This window comes from Orbicella faveolata, unplaced genomic scaffold (assembly GCF_042242905.1).
Source record: "Orbicella faveolata isolate gen_17 unplaced genomic scaffold, um_ofav_v1 contig_1, whole genome shotgun sequence".
Classification (NCBI taxonomy): Eukaryota; Metazoa; Cnidaria; class Anthozoa; order Scleractinia; family Merulinidae; genus Orbicella; species Orbicella faveolata.
In genome coordinates, this window is record NW_028301536.1 from 34,674,740 (window position 1) to 34,685,000 (window position 10,261).

General features: G+C 37.7%; 1 protein-coding gene across 1 annotated transcript in view; it reads right to left on the minus strand.

Moving 5' to 3' along the window:
* LOC110046986 (uncharacterized) overlaps positions 1 to 10,261 on the minus strand; it is a 28,785-nt gene that overhangs the window by 16,921 nt on the left and 1,603 nt on the right. Inside the window, exons 2-14 of the mRNA XM_089273912.1 lie at positions 8,615 to 8,791; positions 8,325 to 8,392; positions 6,103 to 6,209; positions 5,754 to 5,869; positions 5,475 to 5,581; positions 4,747 to 4,866; positions 4,471 to 4,606; positions 3,730 to 3,858; positions 2,933 to 2,983; positions 2,659 to 2,733; positions 2,176 to 2,252; positions 906 to 984; positions 50 to 204 (exon numbers count right to left, since the gene is read on the minus strand). Coding sequence (XP_089130038.1) covers positions 50 to 204; positions 906 to 984; positions 2,176 to 2,252; positions 2,659 to 2,733; positions 2,933 to 2,983; positions 3,730 to 3,858; positions 4,471 to 4,606; positions 4,747 to 4,866; positions 5,475 to 5,581; positions 5,754 to 5,869; positions 6,103 to 6,209; positions 8,325 to 8,392; positions 8,615 to 8,791 — 1,397 coding nt within the window. The remainder of the gene's footprint in view (positions 1 to 49; positions 205 to 905; positions 985 to 2,175; positions 2,253 to 2,658; positions 2,734 to 2,932; positions 2,984 to 3,729; positions 3,859 to 4,470; positions 4,607 to 4,746; positions 4,867 to 5,474; positions 5,582 to 5,753; positions 5,870 to 6,102; positions 6,210 to 8,324; positions 8,393 to 8,614; positions 8,792 to 10,261) is intronic.

Sequence of the window (10,261 nt, forward strand, 5' to 3'; positions counted from 1 at the left end):
TTAATAATAACATCTCTGTGATGAGTCAAATTTCCACGACAGGTCTTACTTCAAAATAGATTTGGATTTGAGTGCTTCAACTTGCGTTGGTTTGTCTCTTCTGTTGCTGTCACCGTGACCAAGTTGACCACAACAATTGGTACCCCATGTGTATACGGCATGTTCTATTGTTACCATAGCAACATGGGAGTTTCCAACAGCAACCTTAAAAAGAAGAGTTGACATCATTTTTAATTTTTAATGGTATCACATACAGTAAGAGAGCCTTAGATCAAACACTTAAGGGCCCACAGATGCATTTTCCATGCATTGCTAAGGAAGTGAAATATTACTTTTGGCGAGTGATGACATCATATTGAGAGCCAACCAGAAATCCCACTCACAACCAGGAAAATTTAATACCAATCTCCTAATTGTTTCAATTATAGTTGCTTCAAAACTTTAAGAAGTACAAAAACAAGCCAAACAAATTAACAAAAAATGAAAAGCAGTAATTAAAAACATAGAGAAAATAATTTGAATCTGCACAAATATCTTCTATCTTACAGAGGTACAATTCTGTGGAATTTTCTACCGATTGGATGCCGAATAGCGAACAGTGTAAACAGCTTCTCTAAGATGATCAATAATCTTACTTTGGTCAGGGACATTAGCTTTGCGAATATATACTGTAGAAGATGACTCGACTGCCCATTGGTATACGTTTATTAGTCACATAATGTTAATAATTAGGTAATTATTATTAGCTGCAAATTTTTATGTAAACTAATTTACATCTTACATTGTAAATTTTTTTAATTCTTATTTTGTAACTATTCTCTATTATTTATTTATACACGACCCCACAAGCTGCAAGCTTAATTACTTATCATGTTTAAATAAAGGTTACTTACTTACTTACTTACCTCTCTGAGTTGTCCCTTTGCAGGAATCTCAATAGGGCACATGTTGGTATACAGCAAGTCTAGGTAATACAGAAGTGTTCTGAAATAATGTAAAACACAATAAGAACATGAAACAATGTACAACACAACAAGAATATATCATTAGTATAATGAAATTGTGTCTAAGACAATGCAATATAAGGTAATTTAGTTGACACTAAAAAATTAGCACTTGATTTTCATAATAATGAGCATTCAAAAATACACCAAATAAAAGACTCATTTGTGACTAGTTGTTAAACAAGTGCAGCTTTCATATTAACAACAGTTTAACAAAAGCCCTCTGAGCGGACATGTGGTTACTGGATAGTGAATGACATACATGCAATGGTGCAAAAAAAGAGTTGTAGACTTCTAGTTTTAATGCAAAGTACTGTTTAAAATTTGACTGCTCAACATATAATGTTCTCTGCACCATTGTGAAGAATTGGGATAAAGTTGGTCCAAACGTGTCCCATCAATGGAATTTAAAACTCATTACTGATGAACAGACTGATACACCCAAAACATTTTCAGCACTCGCACTGCGGAAAAAAAAAAACATCATTAAGCCCCGGCCAAACGATCGCAACATGTCAACACAACATATTGCAACATTGTTGGGCACAATGATGTTGCGCGCGTTTGGCCACCCTATTGGGATGTGTTGCAACATGTTTGGTGTTGTTGGCTCAAATTTGAAACTGTTCAAATTTTTCACGCAACAGTTATGGATGTTGCATTATATTGCACGCGTTTGGCCAGGTTTGTGCAACAATGTTGCACCAGGACATGCACACTAGTTTGATTTGCAACACCCAACATGTCGCAGCACATCGCAACAGGGCGGCCAAACGCACACATGTTGCCCTCGACAATGTTGTGATATGTCGTGTCAAAATGTCAGGATCATTTGGCTGGGGCTTGCAAATACTGAGCCAACAATGCTGTGATATCTTGCGTTGAAATGTTGCGATTGTTTGGCTGGGGCGGTTCGGTATTGCAAACCAAACTAGTGCCCATACCCTGGCGCAACATTGTTGCATGAACCTGGCCAATGTCATGCAACATCCATAAAAATTAATGTTGCGTGAAAAATTTGAACAGCTTCAAATTTGAGCCAACAACACCAAACATGTCGCAACACATCACAATAGGGTGGCCAAACGCACGCAACATGTTGGGCCCAACAATGTTGCAATATGTTGCATTGAAATGTTGCGATCGTTTGGCCGGGGCTTTACAGGTGTACCTTCTTCTTATCTTACGGCTTTGATCAATGGAGCTTCCAAGTTCATCTTCACTTGTGTCTTCAAATCTTTTCATGAGCTAAAGAAAAGTATTAGCAAAAGAAATCACACCATGGACAGAGATCAAGTTCTAACATTTCCCAGAGAAACAGGGGCTAGCCAGGATTTTTCATAGGGGGGGTCACACTGTGTCATAGTGAGGGTACTCACCAGATTGTCATGTCGTTTTTGTCACCAGTTGTAGGTTGTTTATTCAAAAAAGGCTTACAAAAGGGGGGTCATGGGCACCCCAGGACCCTCCTAGCTATGCCCCCGAGAAAAGTAAACTATTGATAAGGATTGAATGGATGTACACCATATATATGTAGGCTGACAAAACACTAAATTCCCAGTACACTAATAATATCAATACATGTTTGAATTAATTTGGTAATTAGACATTACAAATCTTTAGATCTTATGAATGACATAGGTATAATGAATACCTTTGGAAGTCTCTCATTCAACAAATTTTCTACATCTGGTCTCATATCTGGTTCTTTCTGAAGTATGTCTGCCACCTGAAAGACATACATTAGACAGCTTTCAATTTTCAATATGATGAATGTTGACACAGTGTAGGATGCTTTTTGAGGAACAGCATGAGAACAACCAAAGTTTGAATGCATAGACAAGCTAAATAAGCCAAATACTTGGAAATGTCGGTAATAATGGAAATTTCAGAAATAAAAATACTATCAGAAAATTGCCAGAACTCACCAGAGATCTAAATTCTGGACTGTAATTTCCTCGTATGGGAGCAAATTGACCCTGCAAATAGAAGAAACTTAATGTTCAATTCGAATTTTGCATACTAAGACCGATCCAGGGTCAGTGTTTTGAAAGCCAAACAAGTGTGTCCACAGTCCTCTTTTGTGACAGATTTTTGATAAAAAGTCATTTTAACTGTGTGGTAATTACACCATAATAATCATTTATGACTGGCCCAAAGGGAAGCAGTGAGCTTTGTTTCCCTGAGACCCTTAATGTTCCTCTCAGCTTCCCCTCATTATTATATTCCTTTATTCACTCTTGTACTTTACAAACAAAGGAACACTGAGGCCTGAGGGGAATCAAAACTCACTGTTTCCTGGGACTGGTTATTCACTGTTTTCTTATGCCTCCTGACTCAGAAGTACATGTAGAATAAACTGTGCAAAAAAAGCTTGCTTGGCACCAACTGGTACACAATTTTGCTGCAGCTTCAAGGCACACAACCTGATCACCTGTGAGTTGAAAGTTCAAGTTGTTGTTTCCTAGAGAGTTTGTTTTTAACAATGACACATGTTCTCTTCCCATCAGAAAATGTACTACCTTGTATTTAAGTTGGGAGGTATAACAAAGACATTTTTAAACATCTGTATGCTCCTCCCAATAACCTGCCTGTGTTGGAGAAAAAGAAATGTCAATAATGGATTATTTGACTGGCAATGTTGCCATTGATTGACTTCTTGGTTACTTGTACTGATTTTGACTGTGGTATCAACAAATTCCTTCTGCATCTATCTGATGCTTACCTTCATGATTTTGTTAACCAATGCTGGGAGGTTGGAGCCTTCAAAGGTTTTTTGTCTACTGGCCATTTCATACAATATGCAGCCAAGAGCCCAGATGTCACTCTTGTGATTGTACTCTTTACCCTCACACTGAAAATTAAAACATATTACAGTAACTAAATCATTACCATTTAATATAAAAGCAATATTTGTAACTTTCTGTGGAGCTCACCTTTCCTCCCTGCAAAAGAGTGAAGGGATAGTGTTGCTATGGTGATGGGGTAACCCTGGTGAAATGGTCCATGCATGTATGTGTAGGTCAATAGGGGGAGCTCCGAGTTTATTTTAACAACAACATTTCAAGTATGATGCACTAAGTGAGACATACACAATCAAAGTACAAGAGACTACCAACGATTTAAGGGTTTGTTGCATTGATGAGTTCTGCCTTAGCAAGTCAGTTACCAATGAAAAGAGACAAAAGGACAGTCATCTCCCAACCTTGGAGAGCCGATAATTTCCAATAACTTTTTCACATTCTATTAGACAGAAGGGAACATAGTTGAACATCTGCCAACAGCTGACATTTATGGTAGTGTACACTGTAAGTGCTCTACATCATTTTGTAACCTCCCTTTCACAGAGAGCAATTATGCAACTCTCCTACGCAGGTCTCAAGGGTCTCTACCAGTTGTTGGTTGAACTATACATAGTATGATTTGACTAAGCACCCAGCATAGCAAATGAAGTAATGAAATGTACCATTTCTGGTGAAATATAGTACGGCGTTCCAAGGACAGTATTGGCCTTGGAGCCCTCAAGCTGTTTACTGATACCAAAGTCACCAAGCTTGACGACGCCTTCCTTGGTTAGAAAAATGTTGGCTGTCTTCAAATCCCTGAAAGGATCAAAGTTATGACAACTGTCTGTTACAATGTACGGCAGTACGCATACTGTATGTGAAATACAGGTTACATCAACGTGTCAGCTCGACAAGGGTTTTTTTTAAGCAGCGCAATTTGTTCAAAGTCAATGCACCTGTGTAAGATGTTGTTCACATGAATATATTTCAAAGCAGAGAGCATCTGTTGGAAGATTATTAGGATCTCTCTTTCTTCCATGTCCTTCTCCAGTCTTGACAAGTACTGAGCAAGAGTCCTGCAATCACAATATAACATTGCAGTTGATCAAGTATCCATTTTGCTGACTGGGATCAATTTTTTTTTTAACAGAGAAAAAAGGTCAAACAAATTTCGCTCTTTTCCAGACTTCAAAAGCTTTAAATAAACAGACCCTGTTAACTGGACATATTTAGTATTTTCACAAAGACTAATACATGTTAAAAGATAAATTTAGCTTGAAAGCATTTTTAAAATGGCAGCTTTGATAGTACTTATCTGGTGAGTAGAGGACAATAATATTTATTGACTGAGACACACCTTTACTAATCATATCACTTTGATCAGTACATCAGTGTGTCTTAAAATAAATAAATGATGTACAGCTGTAGATTTAGCTAGCGTAGATTTACAAATTTGTCAGCCCAACAACAGTGTTAAAATTCTCAAGTACATGTAGGTTCTACATACAGGCAACTTCTATTTTAACATAAACATACTCAGGTAGCTGTGGTGTGTGTACATCCCATTGAATTTGTAGTTTTTGTTCTTCTAGACAAACTTCTTCATAAACTTTTTTTGTTATTTGTTTTCACTAAGATTCAGTGCCTGTATGAGTAGTGCAGTGCACAAATGCATAATACTCACCCTCCATCAGCATACTCCATTTCAATCATCAGTGTGCCGTCAACTTCAAAACTGTCATAGTAGCTGATGATGTTGGGATGCAGACTAAGCTTGGACAGCACTTTGGCCTGTGAAATAACGAATCATTGAGTTTCTTATAAGATTATTAAAAAACAAAGTAAACAACTATACTATACATTATGTCCACTGAAAATTACTGACTTTGCTGTGGCTGCAAACACTACAATGGACTAGAGAAAGATGTGAAAACTAGACAGCATGTCTGTAAGCTTGACAAACCTCATTCATTGCCATCTGTCTTTCAGTTGCAGTCAGGTCATGAAGAGAAATTTCTTTCAGGATGACAAGTGAGTCATCATCCTTTTTTCTATACAGAACAGCTGCTCCGTATGCCCCTGAAACATTAACAGTGTGGATAATAACTAATAAAAATTAACAACCAGTAGTCATGCAACCAATCTTCCTTACTTCTAAAACCAAAAAATTTCAGTTAAAACAAATCTTCTCAACACACCTTACCATTGTAAGGTGCAATCATTTAGCACCAAAAGATTCTCTTAAGTCTTTCTTGTTGCCTTGCAAACAAGATAATTTACTTTTAATGAAGGAAGAAACTACTCTGACTTACCTTTTCCTACAGTCCTGATCTTTTCAAAGTTGCTAATGTCCTGCTGCTGAACACCAGACCAGCCTCGCATCTTTTCTTGCTTGAAGTAAAGTTCTCCAGGATGTAAACTGCAACAAAAAACACTTACTCATAAACATTTCTGCAAACTGGATTTATATTCTTCAGTTTCTGTATAGGCACAGGCTATAATCGGCAGGTGTGCTGGTCCAAGTGCAATAATCTCTCTAATATCCCCTTTGCTCCCCCATGTACAGTGTTCCAGTTAATTTTTTTTGGCAAGGGGTCATGTAATTTTTCAGGGGGGTCGCACAAAGTAGGTCTACCTGGCTAACCACAGCTGAAGCACTACGTAAAGCTCAGGGGGTGGGTTGGGGGTGGGGGGTTGTTGGGCAAACAGATAAAGGATTGACTTTCGGGAGTCTAAAAATGTTTGACATTTGATACCTCAGAATGCTTTCTGGTACTATGGGCCACGTTTAATAAAGTTTGTATACATTCTGAAAAATACATAGCAAAAATGAACAACCAAATGTGGCATTTGTGTTTACATCAAACACTAGCAGCTTATTTTTGCATGCAACAGTTCGGACTGCAGTGTAAACTAGTCAGAATCCACTCCACTGTTTTGTTTGCTTCATTTTGAGGCAAATGATTTCCCGGTGCCAGGTTTGTGTTTGGACTGTCACATCGGCCGTCACGGCTCGGTTCTCGTGTGTATATTTGGATTTGACATTCCCGCCGAAGCGCGTAAGCGGTAATGCCAGCAGAAGACTTTGCTGAACTCTAAGAGAAAAATAATTTTTCCCCTCTTCCTTTACTTTAAAATTAACTCATCAATTTATCGAGAAAGTTGAAAGGTATCACTTGTTTAATTCATGAAAAGTATTGTATAACGACAATAAATATTATCAAGCTTCGATGATTAGTCAGGTGTGACTTCAGAAAATGACCTTATACAGACAAAAACAAAAACTTAAACTGGCTTTTTATAGACCCAATTTTTGGCAGATTATTTACAGTAGTTCTAAGGATTAAACAACAAATTCACTCCAAAATTTTCAATGATAGTCACCCTGTTGGAGTCTGGCTGCTGTTCATGTAACATTTTGGAATCTTGTTTACAAAGAAATGAAATTCGATTGGGGAAGAAATTGATCACGTGCTAGGTAACCAAGGAGAAAATCACACGAGACAGAACCGCCATGAATGAATCAGATGAAAAGTTTCTCAGTTTCTTGAGCCTTAGTGGGATCATCGAACTGTATTCATTTTATCCTGAACTAACAAGTATGGAAATTAACAATGCCACGGCAAGGCAGTTTTTATTTCTGGGGCACGCTCTCTTTTATTTGCTAAATTACCAGAGGACCAAATGATTCGCAAGTCAAGTCGCGTTTGGAATTTGGTTAAGTCGTTTTTTCAAACTTCTTTTCCTTGATATCTTGTATTACAGTAATTTTTTTCAATCGTTTTTCATTAGAAACTTCACTCTTTTATTTACTTTTGTTTTCTTTCATAATTATAGTACTTTAATTTATATGAGTACTTTAACCGATTTTCCTTTTCATCAGTGTCAGGTCAGGTAGCGGTTACCATCGGGTTTTTGACCTGAGACCTGTCTCTTATCTGGAACACTGCATGTAGTAATGGAATCACCATTATATTTAATACTAACATATTCATGTTACACGTGTAGCTATGGGTTGAAAGTCTGCATTCAAGCCATTTAAGTGGCCCACCTGCTGAATGTTTAGTGAAAAGAACATCTATAGCATGGTTATTGGTAAAAGCAAAAGGTAGTCTGCATACGCACAAGGTGGCTTATTAGGCCAGAGCTTATCCCGGTTTCAGTAGCATGAAGCGATTAGAAGTATTTCTACTCCCCCCTGGATGGGATGCTAGTCCATTGCAGGGTTACCCACCAGCATTAAATTTGCCGGTACCCATTTATACACCTGGGTGGAGACAGGCACTGTGAGAGTTAAGTGTCTTGCCCAAGAACATGACACAATGTCCCCGGCCAAGGCTCGAACCCGGACCGCTCGCTCCGGAGTTGAGTGCATTAACCATGAGGCCACCATGCCCCGCTGGTTATTATGGTTATCATCATTATCATAAACAGTACAATCTCAAGGTGTGTAGGTCTAAGTGCAATACTTACAGTAACATCAGTAACTATATTTTATCAGTCTGTATTAGATGCTTGTCAGTATCTCCCTTACCTCTGATCCTCATCGCCTTTACTCCTAAAATCTGTACCCATGATATCTTTTGTCATGCCAATTGCCACCTATGTATAAAGGAAAGTTAGCATTAGTTAAGCTAAAAATAAAATTCTACTTTTACAAGTACCATTATAAACTAAGAGAGAGATGATAGGAACAAATACTGGGATTCATTATTTTTTGACAGTTCCAAAAATAGAAAGATAACCATGAGAAAGGATAAACTCAAGGTTACAGTATGTATGGAGGCTCTGGGTCTTTGGCTACTGTCTCTTGTATCAACCTACCTGAGTTAAGCCCTCCAAGATCTCCACAATTTCCAATACATCACTGCTTTGAATGAGAGGACAAGCAAGGAAGTCAAGCCGAGCACCAGGTGAATCTGCATCCAGGCATAGTTTGACAAGTTCAGTGAAAAAATTCTGAAGTTCATCAAGCTCCTTGACAGCGTAAAGAGAAATCACCTGGAAGAAAGTATTTTAAAAATTCTGATAAACAACAGATGAAACCACTTCATCTGCCCTCGAATGGAGCAGTGTTGCCCAAGCCCACACGTGAATTATCTACATGACTATATGCAGAGGGTCGTACAGGGGGATCTCTGGTCCGGTTCACAAACAGAAAAAATAGGGGATCACGTATCACGGATATAAAAAAAATAAGTCTGTAAGAAAAAAAAAATAAGCAACTAAGATTCTCTTTTTAATAACCTGTTCTTGCACTAGAAACAGTGTTTGAAGAAAGCAAAATCGCAAATGGCTAAGTCAAGGCTCCATATTGCAAATCGCATACCTAAGTCAGTCTCGCTAGATGACTCTAACCATTTGGAGGACTTCCGTCTCAAAATCATGTAGAATAGAGTGGTAACATCACAAATATCGGTTAATAATTCAGGTTCTTAACAGGTCAGACAAAACCTTCAGGTCACCAGTCATGAAGAATGATCTCCTAAATTCATGTTTCACAGACAATAAAATCAGCAAATCACGCATCACGAGAACAACCCGGTATGACCCTCTGTGCATATATATTGACATCATTATGATCTGTGTTATTAATTGAAAGTCTGAGATAATGGTTGTTTGTATGTGTTTGCTTGATTAGAAGAAACTGTCCGCATGATGAAGACATCCTTTTAGAATGTACATGGTTGCCACAGGCATCACTTTTCAAAATTCCCTGACTTTTCCCTGATAAAAATAAGATTTTCCTGACCACATAAATACAAAATGTCCGATTTACTAGTGGCTTTTGCCTCAACTTACAGCTGTCCTTTCTACTCATTTGTTAAGACTAATAGATTTTCAACACATGTTCCTTCTTCATATATTAAAGAAAAATATCGCTGAGATAACAGTGACACTAAATGTTTCTTCCAGCCTTCAATGGTATTAAATCAGCCATGCTAAATTACATCAATGCTCCCTGTCTTTTCAAAGCTGCCAAATATCAGTTACTGATAGAGCCCTCTTATTCCTTTTTCTTAATTTCCTCTTGTTTTGCTTGCAAGTTGACTACACCTTTCATCATTTTTTCAATAGGAAATACTACATAACTATTCAAAGGACAATTTTTGCAAATGAGATGCAAGCTCATTCTCTCATCTGCAACTCTCCATCCCTTCTCTCTGCACATCACCTACCCCACTTGCCAGACAAGGGAGGTTTATGACCATTTAGCCACAAACTCTGGAAATCTACTCCTCATTTGGCCAGTTGCAATAGAATGTTGGAAAATTGTAAAATATTTGAAAGTTTCCCCTAATCTCGCCACTATTATTCAAAAGTAACTTGAACTAGGTTTTCCAATAAATTTAAGCAAACTTCCTGGATGACATTGCAAATTTTGATTGCAAATGTCATTTATACATGCATGTCATTAATATTATTAAGTTTTTCTTGTGCTCACAAACTTCCATCAGATGTTTTGTCAGT